General features: G+C 37.2%; 2 protein-coding genes across 2 annotated transcripts; one reads left to right on the top strand and one right to left on the bottom strand.

The window, feature by feature from the left end:
* Positions 1-255: 255 nt before the first annotated feature.
* LOC149006296 (agamous-like MADS-box protein MADS4) lies at positions 256-22,422 on the bottom strand. Its single transcript, XM_089164694.1, has 7 exons — positions 22,225-22,422; positions 14,791-14,869; positions 2,302-2,369; positions 2,067-2,166; positions 1,732-1,773; positions 1,610-1,651; positions 256-1,217 (listed from the first exon to the last, which is right to left on the bottom strand). Exons 1-7 carry the CDS (start codon positions 22,407-22,409, stop codon positions 1,056-1,058), a joined length of 678 nt encoding a protein of 225 aa, XP_089020820.1. The 5' UTR covers positions 22,410-22,422; the 3' UTR covers positions 256-1,055.
* On the top strand, positions 12,840-13,910 carry LOC149006297 (AP2/ERF and B3 domain-containing transcription factor At1g50680-like). The gene has a single exon (XM_089164689.1). It carries the CDS (start codon positions 12,840-12,842, stop codon positions 13,908-13,910), a length of 1,071 nt encoding a protein of 356 aa, XP_089020815.1.
* Positions 22,423-23,173: the final 751 nt, after the last annotated feature.

Raw genomic sequence — 23,173 nt, 5'->3', positions numbered from 1 at the left:
TAAATAGTGGAACTTTGTAAGAAAGTGATACATATAATAAATGTGAGACTCATATTTGCAACTTTGTTACAAAATCGTTTTACTTCTCTTCTGCTTTCCCATTTACTTTCAATACATGTTGGTCTTATATGTTTAAACAAAATCCCGTAGGTTATCAATCAAAAAGAGAGACAGAGGGGGGGGGGGGGTTTACAACTAAAAAAGCACTGCTACTTTCTTGCTCCAAATATATGGCGAAAGAGTCTGCAACAGGATTCCAGACCCTGCGGTTTACCCACAAAGTTTTAGTCTCATCCAACTTCTCCAGATATACTTAATGGTTTCATATATTTGATGTAATTTTCTGCCAACCAACTAATTAAGGCAGGAAATCCATATGTCTGGATCTCCAACTTACAAAACCAATCATCACAACAACAATACATGGTTTCTCAATTGTCCTGTGTAGCTGTGAGCCTGTGACTACCAGCCTGATATGAACTGATCTTTAATTGAATTGATGATAACAAAAAAGACTTACAGCAAGGTGATTAAGAAGACAACAGAGTATAACAGAAGCTTTTAGAAGAAGATAAGAGGCAAAAGGGATAACATCTTTTCTGCCTTTGTTAGGGTTGATAGTCTACTTTATATACCAACAGTCCCCATTCCGTGAAACCTAGGGATCTGAGTTCATTCCTAAAATGCCATTTCCATGTGACTCATATCTCATCTTCTCATGTAACATCTTCTATCAGACGAACAGGGGGTTTGATGATTCTCTGAGACCTTCTAGTAGGTTCTGTTGCCTTGCTTTTATGCTGATCCTGCTGTCTTGCCGCGTAGACATTCCCTTCATTAGTAATGGGCATATCACAGCTCATACCAATGAGCGATTATTGATACATTATTATTAATACATAGAAGAGATTATTAATTGATACATTTCATAATTCTTTACATGAAGTCACAAAAGCGAAAGGAGCAATCAAGCTATTCAGGTAGATAGACGGACCAGGCTTTTAGGTTTCTTGTGGTAAAGATTTGAAATAGTAGATAGGTTTGTTGATTTTTATTCAGAATACTGAGGTCGCATCATATCTGAATTGTAAGGTGGGCTCACACTCTAACGGAAAGAAGAATCCTTCGCCATGCGGTTGAACTGGTTGTGTCCCATACCCCACTTCAAGCCCAATTGGATTCCATTGGTGTTCCTTTGCTTGGTTACCTTCTTCCAGCTGCAAATGTCATTTAAAAGCCTATTTTAATCTAGGGTTGCAAAGAATCTTTTCTCTATTTCAAAAAGCCCAAAAAGTAAAAGAAAGCACCTTAGTTGCCTAGAAAATATTGATTTGGGGACCAATTCTGATCTGATAAAAAATGGAACTGATCGATCTTGATTCCATTTCCAGGTTTACAACCTGATTAAAGAACCCACAAGGCCACAAGTAAATACTTCCTTTGACTTTGGCTAGAAACCCGCAAGTATAAATAAGTGGGTTCTTTAATGAGGTTGCGTATCGGTATACTCGTGTGTGGCTTTCTAATTAATTAAACCCAAAGAAACCAACAAGACCACCAAAGAACAAGAAATTACTACATAATCAAGAAGAAAAATCAACTTATGTACCTGCACTTTCAATGTTCTGTTAGCTTCGGTAAGCACTTCTTCCTGTGAGCAAAGGTAGTGGTGAGGTAAGAAAATCCAAGTGTTTAAAATTTTGAGGGAGATTTACGGGCTCAGTGTCATACCTTTTTCTGAAGATCAGCAAGTTGGTCGAGCATTTGCTGTGTCTGTGTGAAGAACCAATAATCAGTTAGGTCTCTATATTTTATCATATAATGATCATATGAATGTGGTCCATCGTTAATTTCAATCTCTGATCTGTTAATTTTTAAATTTTTTCTAGGCAAACAGATGTAAAATAGGCAACATTATCTTAAAGATGAAGTTGAGACAAGTTGAAGCCCCTGTCACCTGATTAGCACTCAGCTGAGATTATTAACTATACACAATTACGTATATTGATGATCTAGAGAGACCCTGAAAACTAACAAACTAATAAGATGATGAAGAAGTGAAATACCCGGGTTGATCTGATCAGCTTCAGTGACGTACCCAACTGCTTTTCAAGTGATTCAAGCTCTTTACCACTCAATGGGCCTAGATCCTCTCCCAGGAGATTCCTAAGGTAAGAGTCGCAGAAAAACAAGGACTTATTCGTAGGTATAGAGTTATGTGCTTCACCAGCTATGCACCATTCTCTCTCAAGCTTTAACCATGAATCCCTACCATGGAATTATCGTAAGTGGATTTATTACCTCTCTGTTTGCCGTAGCGCCTCCACTCGTGCTTTAAGTCTCAAGTACTCCTGATAGCTATGTTGCTCCTACACCCAACAGAAATGTTCATGGCAATTATAAAATGTACTCTTCAACAAAAAGAAGAAAATAATCCATATCCAATTTAAGAAAATCATATGCCTCTGGCCATAGCATGCATACACATGTTACTCCAGAGAAAGGCATCACCAGGAATTCTTTTGTAGGAATTTAAGGGCCTGTTTGGTTACATGAGTATGGGGATTTCGAATATCTAGAGATTTCAAATCTATAGAATCATAATTTATAAAATTAAATGTTTGGTTGTGGAATGAAATCTGTGGATTCATCTTAAAAAACTATTTGATCGACATGATTTTTGTGAATGTGCAAATGTATAGCTTTTTTGAAATATCTGGATTTCACCCCTTACCCATAAATCTACAGATTCACGTTTTTAGTGTAAAAAGGTGAATCTCTAGATTTCATGAATCTAGAGATTTTTACAACCAAACGGATATAATTCTCAGATTCATGAATCCAGAGATTTGAAATCTCTGGATTCATGTAACCAAACAGGCCCTAAGTGAACGCGCTAGATTGAGTAAACTTACCTTCTTTGCTTCAAATCTTCGGTCGTCAAAGAACACAATATTGACCGATGAATAATCAAAATATAAAGGACAATCGATTGTACTTGTTAAGGGTATAAGTGTCTTCTAATCTCATGAGATTATTATAAATAGTCTCTCTGTACACACTATTTTCATTATCAAGAAATACATATTTCAGATCTCATTCTCTCACATGGTATCAGACCTTTCCTAGGGTTGATATCTCTTGTGATCTCTGTGCTTTCTTGATTTCTTTTGCAATTTCTTGCTTTTTTGTTCCTGTTTTCATGGAGATTCCTGCTTCAGTTGCTGCGATTTCTCCACCAATTGTATCTTCTTCATCTGTTGTGTTTTCTCCTTCCACTATATTTCCATTTCCCTCGAATCTCAATCTTAACAATTTTGTCACTCTTCGTCTCACTCAATCTTAACTAAGAATTTCCTACTCTGGGAAACTCAATACTCTCGTTGATCAAAAGTCAGGATTTGGTTGGTTTCTTGAATGGCGATTGTGTCGCTCTTGCTCCGATGGTTATGAATGATGCTGGTATCTTAGTGCCTTGCATATGACAGTCAATGCTATCTTTCACGTGCGTACCAAGCACATTTAGTTGGATTACCATTTTGTGCGAGAGAAGGTGGCCCTAGGACATTTCTTATCCACTTTGTTTCCTCTTCTCATCAGTTTGCTGATATTTTTACGAAGCCATTGCTTGTCGTGAATTCTATATTTTGTGTTCCAAACTCGGCCTTCTTGCTCGACCAAGTTTTTTTTTTTTTTTTTGGGGGGGGGGGGGATGTAAGGGTATAAGTGTTTTCTCATTTCATGTATATGATTATTATAAATAGTCTCTCTGTACACTACTATTTTCATTATCGAGAAATACATATTTCAGATCTCTTTCTCTCACAGTACTTGGATAATCCTAATGAAATACATATTGCAGATATTTAGGAAATAGTGGGAGAAGTAAGTCCATTACTAATCTTTAGGGTGTAATCATGGGAAACTAGATTTGAGTTTTTTTTCCTGGGTATTTGTTTGTTGTTTTGATCTATTTAAGTTTGAATGTATTCGATAAAAGTTGCAACATTTTGAAGTTCTCCAAATATGCTATTTTCTGCTTATACTTTGTTTATTTTTTGTGTTGTGCTTATTTGTTATTAACATAGTTCTCAATAGTGGTATTCAAGCTAGTTTGTGGGGAGAGAGTGCAGTAGCAAATACTCCAATGGCCATCGATAATTTTGTTCAACCAGCCATTCCTTGTTTTGGTGGTCACTATGATCATTGGAGTATGTTGATGGAGAACTTCCTTCGATCCAAAGAATATGGAGATGTTGTCGTGAATGGTAAATCTGAACCAGAAGATGCAGCTTAGTTGTCAGTAGCACAAAAATCAGCTTATAAGGCATCAAAATTGAAGGATCTCAAAGCGAAATATTACCTGTTTCAAGCAATCGACAGGTCAATCTTGGAGATGATTCTATGCAAGGATACCTTCAAGTCTATATGGGATTCCATAAAAAAAAAAGTACCAAGGCTCAGCACAAGCAAAGCTCTACCAGCTACAATAACTTCGTGGAGAGTTCGAGTTACTAAGAATGAAGATGGGCGAAAGAATCACAAAACATTTCTCTAGGACAATGGCAATTTTCAACAAGATGTGCATCCATGGAGACAAGACTGGTGATGTCATAATCATTGAAAAAAAAAATTCTCCGCTCTTTGACACCGAAGTTTAAATTTGTTGTCTACTTGCTTCAGGAAACCAATGATCTTGAAGATCTTTCAATTGATGAACTGCAGGATGGTTGTTTGTTCATGAACAACAATTCTTGCAAAAAGAACCAGAGGAGAAGGCCTTGAAGACCTTTACTAATTCTCGTCTTTCTTTAGCGATAAGAATGAATAATGGTAGAGGAAGAGGGAGAGGATTCCACCAACGTAGCAACAACTCCACTCCAAGAACAAAGGGTTTTCCACCAGATGATGGACGAAGCAAAGGACGAGGACGGTATTCAATAGGTTTCAAACCAAAGGCAACTGACAAATCTAAAGTTAAATGCTTTAGATGCCATAAGTATGAGGAACAATCTCAATCAACATGAGGAAGTAAAATTTTGTAGCAACAAAAGAAGAAGGAGAGACATTCTTAATGGCATGTCAGGAGAAAGAGATGTCTTTACCAAATTTATGGTATCTTGACATAGGGTGCAACAATCATATGTGTGGCAATAAAGAGGCGTTTTCTTCAATCAATGAATCACACAGATCTAAAGTGACATTGGGGGATGACTCTACTATTTATAGTTATTGGAAAAGGTACTGCTTAGATCTCTTCAAAAGGGAAAATTCAAATTATTAATGATGTTTTCTATGTTCTTGATTTGAAAACAAACCTCTTAAGTGCTGGCCAATTACTTGAGAACAGGTATGAAATTGTATTTAAAGGAGGAGTTTGCAAGATTTATGATCAGCTGCAGAACTTGCTTGTTCAAGTTGATAAGACATCAAACAAAATGTTCCCTCTTCATCTTCATATTTATACTCATGCTTGCTACATGGCGAAATTGAAGGAAGAAGCATGGTTGTGGCATTTCAGATATGGACATCTTAATTTGGTGGCTTGTGAACACTACACCAAAAGAAAATGATGGAAGGACCCCCTCCAATCACAATCCCAATAGGATTTGTTGAGGATTGTGTTATTAGCAAACAACACCGTGCTCAATTCCCACAAGGAAAGGCATGGAGGACTAAGAAGAAGCTTGAGCTGTTTCATTTTGATATTTGCGGACCAATCTCACCAAGGTCCTATGGAGGTAAATGATATTTGTGGGAAGTCTTATGTACTTGATAGTAACATGGCCAGATATCATGTATGGTTTTAGTCTCATCAGTAGATTTATGGAGTCTCCCACTGAAAAACACCTTCAAGCTGCTAAGCGTGTTTTATGCTACTTCAAAGGGGTTGCAACTTTTGGGGGAGAAAAGTCAATATAATTGGTTTTATTGACAGTGATTATGCAACTGATGTGGAGGATCAAAAAAGTACTTCAGGTCATATATTTATGCCTGGTTCAGATGTTGTCTCATGGTCAACAAAAGTCACACTCTCAACATCAGAAGCTGAATTTGTGGCTGCAACATCTAGTGCGTGTTAAGCTATTTGGTTGAGGAAAGTTTTTGTCGAATTGTGTTTTCGTTAAGAGGGAGCTAGTGAGCCACAACAACTACTGTGACAGTAATTCAGCAATACAACTCTCTAAAAATTCTGTTCGACATGGAAGGAGTAAACACATTGCTGACATTTTTACGAAGTCTCTCAAGTTGACTGTATTTTTTAAGCTAAGAAAGATACTTGGAATTTGCATGTTGGAGAATCTAGATTAAACTGATAACTTGAAAATCTTCAATTTACAAGAGGGATTGTTGGATCAAATTTAGCAGTGGCTTGTGTTTCAAGTCTCTATTTGACTGAGTCTTAAGGATTGAGTCCAGGTTGTTGCTGTTTTTTAAGAAATAGTGGGAGCAATAAGTCCATTTGATTACTTATCTTCAGGGAGTAATCATGGGCAACTAGAACTGAGTTTTTTTTTTGGGTATTTGGTTGTTGTTTTGATCTATTTAAGTTCGAACGTATTCAATCTAATTTGCAGCATTTTGAAGTTCTCTAAATACCCTATTTTTTGCTTTACTCTGTTTATTTTTGTTGTTGTGCTTTTTTGTTATTAACAAAGTTCTCAACAAACACAACTTAACGATCAAATCTGAATCTAGGTCCCCTTGTAGCATCATTTATAAGTTCCATCATGATTGCGGTTGGCCATTACTCAAGGTGCAATCCCTACTATAGGTTGCTGAATTTACAAGAAAATCTTCCACCTCGTTGCTTTCATGGAAGCAATGAGATATCTCCCATTGAATCCCCTTCAAATATTGAGATACGTTCCTCCATCTTTGCAAAATAAACCATCGCACTTCCCCTTTCTGAGTTTGCATCACCACAGCAACTAAATCACATTCAATCTAGAGCTTCTGCACATTCATGTATCTTACCATCATCTCCTCCCTAATCAAAGCATCAAAATCAGCAAATCACATTCACCACTCTTGATGATTGGTTACACAGCACCCCTCTAGCCCATGCACAACTTGGATTTCCTATTCAACTTCCAGTAATATTCAATTTAACCCAATCTGCTTGGGGCTTCACTCAGTGCACCTCCTACGGCCTCCTACGGCCTAGTTTGGTCAATCACTCTTTATCAAGGTGAAACATCTTGGCGAGATTTTGCTGATAGTGCTGGCGCAAGATTCGACTTCTCGAAGTCTCTCCAAACCCCACAGCTGGAACCCGTGTCAGACTTCTCTAAGTCTATGAGGCACTTGACTAGTGCCTCCACTGCTCTGGCATCACCGCCTTGATTCAATTTTGCTTCGCTAAGCATAACGTGAACAACGCCTTTATCTCAACCTTCAGTGCTCTTGGGTCCACCAAAGGATGACTCAAGATTGCAATTATCCCTTCAAGAACACCTTCGACATTTCTAATCATGCCCGGAACAGGTCTGCTTCCTTAAGCCTTTTCTATTTATGCGGATTCTTGTCCAACAACCATGACCAATCTGTTCCGCTGCGATAGAATTTGGAAGCAAATCCACCTTGTGAAGTTCCAACGGATGGATCTTCAACTCCAATACCTTCTCTCGTTTCTTCTTCTTCTTCTGAAAGTAGTTGGAGAGATGGAAATCCATTCTCGATGATGGCATAGTTAATCGATTCATCCTCACTAATTTAGTTTGAGAATCAAAAGAGGAGCTCGTCTACCCTCAGTAGTTGGACTTGAGTAGGAGGAGTAAGAAAAGGAACACCATCTAGGGAACAAACAGAAGCCAAAAATACTAGAGTAGATAGAATGACAAGAACACCCTGAAGGACAACTAGAAAATATGGTCATATATAGTAGATCTCTTTTTAAATGAGTAGACCCCGAGCATTGCTTCCAACAGGCAAAGGACAAAAGAGGAGCTCATCTATCCCCGTCTAAATAAAATCAAATTGTATTAGACTGCCGGAAATGAAAATCTTCAAATTCAAAAGTGAGGGCATGATAAGCAATCGATTTTCTTGCGACTGGATTGAAATTCTAATGAATTTCTCAAAATTTTAATTTTTCGCGATATATCTTTCACTTGACTATTATATCCTTTGTTTTTGTTCAAATGTCATATTTTTATATTAATTTTACTGTTATTTAATTAATTTATTTTTTTCACAAATTCTTGGTACTCTTTATATTTTTCTTTTTATTTAAACACATAAATAAAATCAAGAAAGAAAAAAAATCGTAGAAAGGAGAGTAAAAGATACATCACTTTAAACCACTAATAAAAGCATCTAATCAAATAAGAAATTTTTTTTTTTAAAAAGAAATTAAAAGATATATGTTTTTTTCAATGTCAAACAATTTTCCTTGTAAACAACTAGTGGAAGCCTTATTTTATTTTATTATTATTTTAAACGTATAAATAGGGGTAGAAGACCGAACGCTCCTACAACCTGACCTTGAGCTATGGGAAAGAAACACGTCACTGGCACAAGTGGCAAGCTCAATCATTATGCCCAACAGGGAGTTGTCTCCTTCCCTAAACTCTCACCTACTTCATCTCTCCAACATAAATATCTCAAATGAAAATGATACTTGGATGTCTCTTATTTCATGCGATGGAGAATTTTTTGTCAAACTGGCAGGGAAAGCTCTTTCGCGAATGAGATCGACTTCACAAAATCTAATACTTACACCGCATGGTGGAAGTTCTTCGGAATTACCCCTACACCCCAAACTTAAAATTTTCTTTTGGCATCTTTTAAATGCAAGATTACCAGTCAAGGCAAAACTTGCCCAATGGACAACTTTGTCCCCAAACTGTGAGCTTTGTGAAAAGTGCGTGCAAACTACATCACATGTATTCCTTTCATATGATTGGACAAAAAGGATTTGGGCGACAGGACCCTTGGGACTAAGAACGGAAAGATTTGCGAACACATCATTCATGGATCTCTGCAACTATTTCATCCATGACCCTGGGCTAATAAGGTATCAAAAAGATGGATGGTGTTCGTTTTTATAATCACTTGCTACTTTATCTGAAAAGAATGGAATAATCAAATCTTTAATAAAGTCATCCCCAACCCCACAAGAGTATTACGTAACATAGTGACTTGGGTTCATAATTTAAATCTTAAAACACAAGAAACTGCTCCTATCCTTAATAACCAAATACAAGCACAGCCACCTAAACCAAACATTTGCTTTTGTAAAAGTCTAACTAACTTAACACATGGTCCAATTTTGTTGTGTGCAGGGGTACATAATGTAGAGCTAGATAGTTCAAGATGGAGTGTGGGAATTTTTTGTGAATGACAGCTAAAGTATCTAAGCGCAGAAGGACTAGGGAAGGGAAACATTGTTGAGGTACTATTGATTGGATTAAATGATGGAATAGATCAAGCATTGCTACACAACCTTCAATTATAAGATATATGGTGTAATGAAAAAGAGGTTCGAGATTTACTCCTCACAATTAATCACAGTAGATGGCCAATAATTTATGTCCCAATTTTGATAAACATAGTATCTTACCTTAAGGATACAAGACTTAATGATTTTTGTGACACCACACTCCACAAATGGCTCATGTATTTAGCCTTTGTATCCTCCTTTTTTTTTTTTTTTGGTAAGAAATTTCCATTAACCGAAAGAAAAAACAACCCGCGAAACAGCCTAGACTATAACAAGGCACTAAATGTAATTGACTATGTATTTGCCACCTTAATTAATACCAAGCTTTGGTTTATTATCAAAAAATAATAATAATAAATAAATAAATTCAAACCATTGGCAAATAAAATGTAAAATAGGGCCATTAGGGAAGCAATTCGAAAGCAAAAACCCATGATCTAAAACTGAAATATAAGGACTGAAATAATAGCTTCAATGCAAGACTTTAAATCAAAGAAAAAGGAAAAGGAGAGGAGAAAACTTACAAGGTGAAGAAGTAAACGAGAAAGATAAGAGGCTGAGAACATAGGTCGTATCAGTATATATCGCATTATATCAGTATGTATTGCATTGTATCGGTGTGTATTGGCCAATACATTGAGATATGCAATACACGATTTGGAAAAATGAAAATTTAAATACATATCCTCTTGTATCGTTTCGCAAACATGTGATACCAATACTTTAAACCTTGATCAGGATTATATGTTAGGTTATTTGGTTTGGTTATAATACATTTCTTATATCAAAATCCAAATGGAACTAAATCAAAACCTGTAATCCCTTGAGACGAAACTTAACCTAATTAATTTGTTTTATTACTTCAGATTGCTTTTGAATTCGGTATTTGGACCCAATTATAATTTTTTTTTTCTGGGACAAGTGACCTAATACTATAGTTTGATAGTTTTATTGAGAGTTTTGTTTTCCTGCATATACATGTAAGAGGTAACTCAATTTCTATTTTCATCATTAATGCTAACGAGAAGGTATATTTTTTAGAACCTTCAACGAGATGTGATTTAACTGCAACATGTGCATTCACCTCCATGTAGAGGCAGATGATTCCCCCTTTACTTATTCATTTTATGAGGGGAAAAACCATAATTATATAAATTGTAAATGGTGCTATGGAGATATACTACCTCTCCCAAATGAAATGAAAATCACGACTTTATAATATACCAATGTCTCCCAAACACTTCTTCTTTCGTTGGTTTTCTATAGGAAATAGGAGATTTATATAACATGCCATTTTCTAAATTTATCTTATCCTGTCAAAATAATTCATGGTCCAATATACAAACACATGTGGCACTAAAGAAGCGGATGGTGTTCGCTAGCTATTTTTTTGGTCAAAATTCGCTAGGTATTTGAAGGAAGGATGACGTTTGTTATAAGTTATAACCCCTCTAAGTTTATCTGATCCTTCTAATCTGATCCACATTTTAAACCTGTAAAACAGTGAGTCAATGTTTACCAAAAAGAAAAGAGAGAGGAAAGAAGGGAAAAGAAAAGGGAGAAGAATGTGAATGACCAGCTTACGTTTGTTATAAGTTATAACCCCTCTAAGTTTATCTGATCCACTTTTTAAACCTGTAAAACAGTGAGTCAATGTTACCAAAAGGAGAAGAGAGAGGAGAGAAGGGAAAAGAAAAGGGAGAAGAATGTGAATGACCAGCTGGATGTTTTACCAGTCACAAGTAAAATGAGAATTGGCTGACGAAGTCATGAATTTTGAACGAATGAAATCTCGGTCAAGCCACAATTGCCATATTTTGCGGCAAATTCTACATTACTACTGGAATACTAGATGAGGATGTTAGTGATGTGGTCGCAGAATAGTGTGTTACATTAGAAGTTACACTACAATGATGACTCAATAATGGAAAGAGGGTTAAAAATTAGTAAATAAAACAAACGAAAACAAAACCCTATTTTTGAACGAAGAACCTGCAGCAACATGTCCGATACCTACGAAAAATCCATGTCAGAGTTTTACTGATCATCGGATTATTTGATTTAGGAATCTAGTTTCCGGCTCCCATGGGACATAATCCAATAAGAACTATTAACCCAAATAGAGAAAATGTTAGTTACGACTGGATTGCCGGTCTTACTCTTACCAGGAATATAGTCCAATACACTGATGATATATTTAGTAAAAATCTAATATATGGATATAATTTCATCAAAAACTGCGAAAAATACGTTCCATAATTCCCTCGTGTTGAGGAAATTCCGTGAGGGTAAAGATTGTGTTTCTAATAATAGATCATGAATAAAACCATATGGAAAATTTTCAACGCCACCCTGAAAATTATCCTTTAAAATTAATAACACCTTAAGTTATTAAAATTTTCAACTAGATCCCTTATAGAGTAAAGTTACATTCACACTTAAATGTTGATGTAAACAAGTTAAATATTTCAAAAGAACAAGAATAACTTTGAAAGAAACCTTACATTTGACTTGTTACGTTGTCTCCTTTTCCCGTTTGCCACCTCTCACTCTTCCAATCATAAATTTCACAAAGCATGAAAATTTTGGTTCTAGATACTGGTTTTAAACTTAGAATTTTGATTTTTTTTTTTTCAGTAACTTTTAAAATTAGGCTGTGAAGGTAATAGTGAAAATGGATAAATAAAAACTAACAGTGTCAGTTATATGGAGTTTGATAAACTAGATAACTCAATAGATAATATTAATATTAAGGGGTGACTCAGGGAGTGGTACTAAAAATCTTTCAAAATATTTATTGAAAAAAATAATATGAAAAACTAAGGTTACGGAAGAAAAGAAAAAAGCTCACCTAGCCAAAATGCATAAGCTCACCTAGCCAAAATGCATAGAAATGACAACAGGAAAAAAAAATCTACCCGAAGAGACAGACAACAGAGGGGGAGAAAAAAGGAAAAACAACTCAGTGAAGAATTGAATAGCATTGCTACTCTGACCAAACCCAAAATAGAAATTCACAAAAAGTCGCAGAATTAAGAACGGCCAGGAAAACTGAAGCTGGTCTGTTCAGTTTCAAGCAATACTGAGACCCTTCTGGATAGTGATTCAATGCCTTCATGGGTTTTCTCATAACCTTCTGCCTATTTTGAGAAACTGTCCCTGGATTCGGGTGTAAAAGTTGAGATCAGCCCAATTTAGTCATCATTTCCAAAACGGCTTCCTTCCATATATAAGCATTCCATTTCTGTGTTGAATAGTATCTCCATCGTTTTCTGATTGGGATCACCCAGATTCTCTCTGCCAGCCGATTTGTTTCTGTTTTAATCTTCTCTCTATGTGTTCTGCGTTCGTCAAGGTTTGTCCTAGGAACTTTATGGAAGAACACGAGGCAAGAATGATTCTAGAAGCAGGAATGAATGTCAGCGGAGAAGGTTCAGAATCGAATAGCTGCAGTGATCCATTGTCTCACCCAAAGAAGCGTTTGAGAAGCGATAATACGACCTCTTTTATGAGATTCAAAGGGGTGGTTTTACAGCAAAACGGGCATTGGGGAGCACAAATATACGCCAATCACCAGAGAATCTGGCTTGGAACATTCAAATCAGAGAAAGAAGCAGCAATGGCTTACGACAGTGCAGCAATCAAACTCCGAAGTGGTGATTCCCACCGTAACTTTCCCTGGACGGATCTTACCGTTCAAGAGGTGAACTTCCAAGATCTCCATTCCACGGAATCTGTCTTGAACATGATCAAGGATGGATCCTACCCAACCAAATTTTCAGAGTTCATGAGAACCAGATCTTTGAAGATAGAGACTGACACCCGCCTTAGTATGGGGAAGGGAGGAAGCTTACAAGCTGGAGGCATCATGTGTCAACAACTCTTTCAGAAGGAGCTGACACCAAGCGATGTGGGCAAACTAAACAGGCTTGTCATCCCAAAGAAACATGCAATCAAATACTTTCCTCAGGTTTCTGAAGTAAGTTCAGAGGAAGAAGAGGATGGTAGTGGAGTGGAAGATGTTCAACTAGTGTTCTTCGACACATTGATGAAGTCATGGAAGTTCCGATACTGTTATTGGAAGAGTAGCCAGAGCTTCGTTTTTACAAGGGGTTGGAATAGGTTTGTCAAGGAAAAGGAACTGAAGGCAAAGGATGTTATCACCTTCTATAGGTGCGAATACAGAGAAGCACACAAAGATGAGAGAAGTTTTTGCATGATTGAAGTAGGGTATAACCGGGGCGACAACACCAAGGATTTGCTTGATGGGATTCATGGGCAGGTGAATTTGAAGATGGAGCTGCAACTCCGTTTAGGACAGAATCTTGAATGTAGCTATAATCAGGAGAAGATATGGCAAGAAGAGAAAGTAATGATGGAAGTGCCACCACCCGCAACCTTGCCACAACCGCCACCAGAGTCGAATGCCAAGGGTGTCAGACTATTTGGTGTACAAATTTATTGAGGAAAATTATATTATCCTCTAGTATCTTGAATCTTACTTTGGGGGAGCGTGGAGCATAAATAGCCCCACACTACAAGGAGCAGGCCTTCGGTTTAAGCCTCCCGATTCTCAGTCTTCCCTCCCTTGCTCACTGGACTATAGTATAGGTTTTGGCCTTTGGAGTGTAGAACCAGTTTCAGGCGTGAAAATGTACACATTGTTCCTTTAAAAAAAAATAATAATAACTATCTCATGTGAAAACGTATAAACCAGAAAGAGGAAGCAGCCGTTTGGGAGTGACTTTTCTAGCATAATGAACTACAAGTGGTTGGACTCATATCCTCTACAATTACCAATTCTGTAATTCTCTACAATTAACTACTAGAATTATGACATGTTACTTTCAAATGTTCATAGTTTTTTTTTTTTTTTTTTTTTTTTTGAGATTTTGGTAAATTACACACAGATACTTCTTCTCAAGTGGAGCACCAGCACATACTTCTTCTCAAATGGAGCACCAGCACACAGGGCTGAAAGCCTAATTAAGGATCCCCGAAAAGATGCATTCAATACTGGGACTACCCAAATGAATGCATGTTAGACAGTAAAAAGCCTATGAATTAATGTGCAAACTCACCATTGGACTAGAGTTGTAGGCTGCCGTCCTACCTTGTAATGCATTTAAGTGTGGTTTTATAAAACAGACAAATTTTATTTGCTTGCATAATCTTTTTTAAATACACCTTTCATACCAACTGCCAATTAGCAAGTGTTGTAAACTTAAAGATGGAGAAGTCAAGGGGTGAATGCAGAAAACAAATTAATTAAAAGCCGAACTACTTTCAAGCACAGCTAACAGTGAAAAATTTTCCCCACAAAAATAGTCAGGAAAAGAGAATACCTGTATTTCTTTTGTTGACACATTGAATTCCGGTGCTCCATAGCTGCGTTTCTGATACTTCTCAATCGTTTTGGACATGCTACAATAAAAACATAAAAAACACCATATTTAGAACAGAGATGGAAACACAAATATAGAAAATGTCATATATATATATATATATATATGATATTGGTTTTCCAAAACCCAACACAAAGCATTTAAAGTGCCAATGATAGTCAAAAAATGGACAGTGGATTTTTCACTTCAAGGAAACAGATGCTTTGAATAATCCTAAGAAGAGCTGGGAACATTTTAGAATTTTCTAAGCAATATCAACCAATTAAATATGATATGGTTCAGGTAAACTATCAACTTCCATTGCTCAGATGCATTGCTTATATGAATGGAACCATATCAGTATAAAAGTTGCAATCACCTTTTAATTGGAATTTTGTAAGCATGTTTAATGCAAATGACTAATAAAATAACAATCTGATGGAGCTGGCCACCGTGACATATTTATATACTTCGTGATCTCTTGTTGTGAAGCAAAATAATTAAGCCCCACGTCATGCTCTTTTCGGTTGGAAGCTCATGCAGGGGAAGCTCGCAGTTGATGCGGCCATGGTAAAGCTCGGGATATCAATGATATCGAGGTGTGAATTATGCAAGGCAGAGACAGAAGACGTGAATAAGTTGTTTTTGCAGCGCCCATTTTCTGCTGAGTGTTGGAAGGTCTTTGTCTCATAATTTGGAGCGTTGTGGAGTCTCATTCTACTTTACTGTAATTTGTAAATGGTGGAGGGATTAGATGCGATGGATTGAGCTGAGGGATGAATGGCTGCAAGGCTGATTCCCTATTTTATATGGTTAGAATGGTGCTTAAATAAGATATGATAGAGGTTGACATTCAGTTCAGTGGTTGATACACTAGGTTCTAAAGGAGATTAGTCTTCATGGGATACTAATAAGTGGAGAAGGCATAGCTGGGAAGCTCTCTTAACCTAGGTTGCTGAACTTAAACTTGAAACTGCAGGGTTCACATATGCCACGGAATGTTTTCTAGGTCTGTTGCAAGGGTGTATCAAGTTGAATACTGATGGAAGCTCACTTGGAAATTTGGAGGAGGCTGGGGTAGGCGTGGGGGTAGACATCTTTCAGGATTCATCTGCAACATGGTAGTGAGGGTATTTCAGGTGTTTTTGGGGTTATGACAAATTTTGAAGCCCAGAGTATGGTTCTGACTTAGAAGAATACTCTCCTGTGGTTTATAAGGCAGAGATGGTAGGGTTGCAATCATATCACTGAGTATTCAATGGAAGTTTACTCACTGCTATAGGGAAACAAATGCAATTTTAGACCTTTTGGCAACTTCAGTGACTAGAAAGCGGGTATCCAGCTGCACAAGCAATGTAATGTGCCTAGTGTGATCAAAATGGAGACACAGGGATGTAACGGATCTGCTATGTTCAAATTTTAATATTATATTCATGGTTGAGCAGTTGATTGCTTGTTTCTTTTGTCCCCTTGGGGTTGAGGATATGATGTATGTCTTTTTCACTTGTTCTTTTAATGAAAAATTACCTGTTCTGGGGGGAAAAAGAAAAAGAAAAAAGAAGCACAGTTGCTCATGCTAATATACATTCAATTCAAATATTACAAATCATATAAGAGGCAGTAGTAGTACATCATGGATGTGAGTTTTTCTATGAGATAACACAAGGCATCATTGATGTTTGATAATCCTACAAAGATGGGGCTGCATTTATTTCATGATTCATGCCCGAATAGTATTAGGAAGAAGAATTAGGTCAGGACATCACATGCTTCTTTTCATGCTGCATATCCTGTAGTTATAAAAATGATTGTACTTGGACTCTTTTAATAAGTCCAATGGTGTGTTTAAGGCTTGCATGATGAGCCTTGCCCTTTAGTTCTTCTATAACTGTAGTTACTACTCCACTACATTTGGCGCGTCCTGATTTGTGTCCATCCTTAGTTTTATAGTTGGATGTATACTCTAGCTCAAAAGTCAGATGTTTTTGTTGCAATTCAAATTTTTAAAGCAAAGGTTCCAAAGCAGTTTGGTGTACCCATTAAGAAATTGCATTCTGTTTGGGGAGGAGAATTTAGGGGCTTTCCAAACCTTTTGCATATTTGTAGTATTCACCATTAGCTCACTTGTTCCAATACTTATGTGCAAAATGGCTGAGTAGAACATAAGCATCACCATATTGTCGTGGACTATCTTTTCAATATTGGGGACATGCCTTCCATAGAGCTGTCTACATTATCAATAGGCTACCCACTTTAGTTCTTAATGGTGACAGACCATATTTTAGACTTTTGGGTACCCACGTGGATTATAGTTTCTCAAAGACTTTTGGGTGCGCTTTTTATCCGTTGTTGCGACCTTATAACACGCATCATTTTTCACTTAGATGAATTCAATGCATTTTCTTGTCTATAGTACTCAACACAAGGGCAATCATTGTTTTAATCTACAAACACAAAAAGTGGTTATTTCTAGACATGTGGTATTTGATGAGACTTGCTATCTTGGATTTTCTTTTGAAGAGGTATCTTTGAATTCTTTTGGTTGCCTACTTGGCCTCTCATCCTCAGGTTCTTATTTTTCACTTTGGACCGGTTTATGGTGATTTTCCTAGTACTTCTAAACCGGTGGTTGATGTTGGCTTAAACATTGGTTTGCAAAATGGACATTCTCCAAATACTCCTGGTTCTTTGTCAAGTCCATCTACTGGCCATCTATATCCACAGTTTACTCTTCCCTCCAAGCTCACCTTTATTAGTGCATAATACACTGGGTCTAGTATTACCCTCTATTGATGGGTCTTCTCAATCTGAGTTATGACCTACTAATGGACCTTCTGTTGATGGGGCCCTCTACTACTATACAAGTTATGGATGTGGCTTCTTGGAGACATCACACAGTCACTAGATCTCAAGATGGAACTAGGAAACCCAAAATGATCTCCATTGCCAAACGGCATCCTTTACCTCATGCCCTCATCTCTACAGTAGATTCTCTTTCAGAGCCCACTTGTTACACTGAACTCCTTTGCTTTCATGAATGGCACAAAGCAATGGATATTGAATTCAATGCACTATTTTCAAATGGGACTAGGGATCTCACTCCATCACCACCAAATACGCATGTTATATGGATTTTTTGCATTAGCAAAAATTTGATGGGTCAGTTGAACAGTGTAAGGCCCGTTTGGTTGCTAAGGGTACACAAGAACATAGACTTGACTATGCCGAAACCTTTAGCTAGTTGTCAAGACTACCACGATCCACTTAGTTCTATCCTTAGTTGTATCATCCAATTGACCAATAAGGCAACTTGATATAATCAAGGCCTTCTTATATGGTAACTTCACTAAGGAAATTTACATGGAGCAACCTATGGTAAATAAAGATCCCCTCATGTTTGTGAGTTGCATCGATCTTTATACGGTTTGAAACAAGCACCGCAAGCATGATTTCATCGTCGTAGTTCTTATCTCCTCCAATTGGGATTCTTTGGTTCCAACACTGATACATCCCTTTTCATTTAGAATTCTGCAACTAGACCTATCTATGTTCTCATCTATGTGGATGACATCTTGATTACCGGTCCTTTATCCTTGGATAGTAAGTCTCTTCTGAAGACTCTTGCCACTGAGTTTGCTAACAGGGATTTGGGTCCTATACGGTTCATTCTTGGGGTTGAGCTTATTCCCACAGCTAACGGGCTTATTCTATCTAAACAAAAGTATGTGTTTGATATTCTTCATCAGACTTGTGTGCTTGGGGCAAAACATGTTTCTACCCTACAGTGTCTTCTCCAATTTCTAGTTTTGATGGTGATGCTTTGTTTGATCCTACTAAGTATCAAAGTGTCGTGGGTGCTCTTCACAGCATGCTACTTTGACTAGACTTGGACATTGCCTTTCTTGAATAAATCTCATGTGTCAGTTTATGTTTCAACCTACTTCTTCTCATTGGCTCACTATTAAGAGTGAATTACAGTATCTTCAAGGCACTCCAATCCATGGTTTGCATATTCGGTCGTCTTCTCTATTGACTCTTTCTGCCATACGGTTGGTGACTGAGCAAGGTGCCTTGATGATTGGAAATCCATAGGGGACTACTTATCTTTATAGGACATAATCTCATACCTTGGCAATCTCACAAGAGGACTATTGTTGCTCAGTCTAGTATTGAAAGCGAGTTTCATGCCCTTGCTCATGCTACTACTAAGCTTACAAAGATACAGTCTTTGCTTGGGAAGCTTCCTATATCTCTTTGTAGTTCACCTACTTTGTGGTGTCATTGAGTTTCCGTTTACTATTATGGCACTCCAGTTTTTCATGAGTGCACTAAGCATTTGGAGATTGATTTCCATTTTGTTCAAGATAAGGTTGTCAAGAGTGATCTTAGGGTTTGTCATCTCTTTATATATGAATAGATTGCAAATATTATCACCAAACCCCTCTCCACACCATGTTTTCACTCTCTTTGCTCCAAACCCAATCTCCTTTCAGGTCCATTGAGTCTGAGGCTGGATGTTACAGATATTACCTAGTTATGCTATTTTTATTATTATGTGATTATAAATAAGAACCAAGAGTGTTGGTTTATCTTAGAACCATCTTTAACATCCTCCTCCATCCACATCCCATCTCTTTCTACCATTCCTTTGTCGACTTTCATTTGCCACCTTCTAGTTGAAAAGATTTGCATAGCTTAGGTCTTGTATTTAGCATGGCCTTAAACAGAATTGATTGGAAGGCAAGAATCCTTGTAGCCGACCCCAGTTAGTTGGCAAAAGGTTTATTGTTGTTGTAGATTTGTCACCTTCTAGTTATAACTTCATTTTCCCTACTATTATCTATTTCGGTCCGTATAACCAACTCCACTAAGTTATGATAAGATTGAGTTTATTATTTTTGTTATACATGCTATGTGTTGTTGACAGCGTTTGCATCGACCACACTTTGTAGACTTGGATTCGAAGTGTTTAGAGGCGGAAAGACCCCTATGTGGACCCTCACTGGCAAGCTTGATCCTTTCTATACCAATCTTGCGCGCTCCACATCCTTCCCTCTATTTTTGCAGCTTACATATGAAAGATGTTGTGTAAAGTCATGCATTGTTTTGGTACCTTTGTTTGATGAGTCCTTTTAATGGGGGGGGGGTTCTTGGGTTGATAAGCTCAATTTAACATCTTCACATTTTCCATGGGATCAATCTATGCAAAATCACAATCCAATATACACACTAAAGCTATAAGATACATCTATTCTTTACTCTTAAGGGGAAGGATCCTCTCATATATTTGAATAAAGTTACAAACTAGGATTATTAGAAGTTCTCTTTTGCATCCTATAATTATCAATTCAATTTAGAGAATGTTTCAAGGACACCCCAAGATAATTGGTGTCAAGCACAGACACCCCAAAACAATGTCAAATTGGAAATGACCCCTTAAAGTATCTCTTAAAGTTGCACAACAATACACTCTACAAGCAAATTCTATTAAGACATGGTACAGCCTTAGTAAAATAGATTCCTAAATTTCATCTTCTTTCTTCCTCCATTCGCCATCTTATATTATAAGATATAGAATAATACAACTAAGAGTATATTCATTATTTTCTCTAACCAAGTAACCATTTTAATAGAAAAGCGGATAACTACCAATTTAACATAGTTTTGAGGTGTCTATACTTTTGGTTTTATCTTGAGATGTTCTAAAATTTTCCATAAAAATTAATAGTTGCAAATAGTGGATTAAGAATTTGCAGACTTAAAGAGTGTTTCACGTGTAACCCCTAGTATAATCCGTACTTTAGAAAATAGTATTTCACTAACAAACATAAACAGGTAGAACAAACTTGAATGCCTTGGCGCAGCTTCGTTTCCTTCAAGTCGCATTCAAATTTCCAGAAATCCCTTGCACTCAGGCACTTGCTCACACACAAAGAGGATAGAGAGTAAAGTTCCCCCAATCCTCCAAGCTGAAATAATGCTCTAAACCCATTTTGTTACGTGTACATATAACACTTGATTATGTACAAGTTATCCACTAATCAACATCATCATTATGGAATACGGGACAAGTATGAACACTTTATCATGGCTAACCCCAACCCTAGTATAAGCATGCCTACACTAAAATGTTTGTCCGCTTGATAAAGTCAAATGCTTAGAAACCCTAATTGCATCCCCACAATTGTTGCAACTATTTAGTCTAAATTGAAAAATACCATTTGACCCTCCTTTCATTACTTTCCTTTATCATCTTTTATGATTTTATTTTCCATCTTCTCCTGTTTTCGTTCAATAAATATCGTGGTGTAAACTCCAACTATCCCTCCACTTCTCCCCTTCCTTCCCAGAAACCCCACCTCTACCCTTCTTCTCAAGGGATGTCGTATTACATAAAATATTCAGGTGAAGATTTCAAGCCTCCACTCTTCCCATCTCCTTCTTTTACCTCGGTATCACAAATACTCAAATCCACCTTTGGTCTATCTACTTCCTCTTTGCACTTCACCATGCTATTCAATTAAGGGCCAATGACAAAACCAATCCTACAAGCAAATAAGGTTTTCTTCCAGTAAGAGTAAAATACCTTAGGTCTACACATTGAAACTAGACCTGCAACCTCCATTAAGAGTTTCTGACCACTAATCTGATTATTTTAAAATAAATTTAGCAATATGCTAACCAACCTGATATGAAAATCTTACATAACCATGACACAGACATCAAATATTTCAATGGTACATGAGTCATGAATTTCTTTCAGAAGATATCAGCCAAAGGGGATGGGTTGTCGGATGATGTGCAGGAATTACAAAGAGGAGGAAGGAGAAGCAGGAAAAATGGTAAGAAGCGTCCGGCAACCTTACGTAAGTCATCATGTGTTGTACCACAGGGAAGGCCCAAAGGCCGTCTATAAGAGTACGACGACTATATACTTGACGCCGATCTGACGAAGACGAAGGAAAATTCCAAAATACAAGAAATAAGGTACGAGAAAAAAGGACATAACCGCAGACTCGGGTGCAATCTCTAGCTGCTAGTTTAGCTTGAGTCATTAAACTTTTAAAAAGCGTGTATCTGGCAAGCTATTCTCATAAATCTAAATGTTTTCATCCCTTACAAGGAGATTAGGAGGATCAATGAAGAATATACAATTTGCAACCGATCTGCTTTTTTTACCGGATCGAGTTGCAAATCTACAAACAAAAAACGAAGATCACAAAAACTACTAAAAACGGTGGGGACTCAGAAAACGGAGAATATTACAGAAATGAAAAGGGGAGAGCTACAGATTTTCTGTTAGGTAAACCTCAGTCTATAACATCGTGGAAAAGCGTTCACTAAAGAATCAAACTCGTAGCAACTTGCAGAGAGAAATAAGGAGCTGAAACTTACCTGGAGCTGCTGCAGAACTCGAACAGCTTTCCTTTGGTGGAGAAGACGATCAAAGCAACTTCAGCATCACAAAGGACGGAGAGTTCATAAGCTTTCTTTAAAAGGCCATGCCTTCGTTTCGTAAAGGTAACTTGCCTGTTGATCTTGTTCTCGATCCTCTTCAACTCAACTCTACCTCTCCCCATATCCGAAAATGAATTTCAGAAGAAAAATTGCAGACAAAGAGACGAATGAGTGTTCTGCTTTTCCTAGACTTTCGCTCCTGTCTTTATATCTAATGCGTGAGGTGTAAGTTCGTTTGTTTCCTTCCGGAGCTCAGACATTCTCCGAAAAACCCTAGCGTTGAAAATTGAAAAGATAAGATTAAAATTAATTAATGTAAGATTAACACTTAAATGAGGGTTTGCAAAAGGGAAGATGATTTTTTTTTTTTTTTTTTGGTAATAAAAGGGAAGATGTGAAAACCTTAAAGTCTTAAACTACTGCTACCGTGCTTCATTTAATGCAGCATGTCCTACGCAAGGGTACGTGTCGATTTCTCATACAATGAAACTCTGAACCGAATTTACCCACACCCAAAAAAAAAAAAAATTCTGAACCGAACTCCAACCCAAATAAAACTCTGAACCGAACCAAAGGAGCATCAAGAGGTCCACAGGATTAATAATGGAGATTTAATTTTTTTAATATTATTATATTTTACTTTCGAGTCCCGCATAATTTGTGGCAGTCCGGATCTGCGACCCCGTCCGGGAGCTTACCACCACAAAAAACAAGGGGGGCCAGGGGTGATGATGGGAGGGGTTTTTTTCTTCTTTTTTTTAATATTTTCAGTGGTGGGCCCACCATTTTTGTGGTGGAAAAACCTTCGGGGAGCACAGACGTCGGGGGTGATGATCCGGATTTGTGGTTGTAACTCTATCGAGTACTCTCCTTCAAGGGAGATGAT

The sequence above is a fragment of the Hakea prostrata genome, chromosome 8 (assembly GCF_041222555.1).
Source record: "Hakea prostrata isolate BN-2017 chromosome 8, UWA_Hpros_2, whole genome shotgun sequence".
Classification (NCBI taxonomy): Eukaryota; Viridiplantae; Streptophyta; class Magnoliopsida; order Proteales; family Proteaceae; genus Hakea; species Hakea prostrata.
Note: the sequence above shows the minus strand (reverse complement) of the source record. Positions and strands in the feature narration are given on the sequence as shown.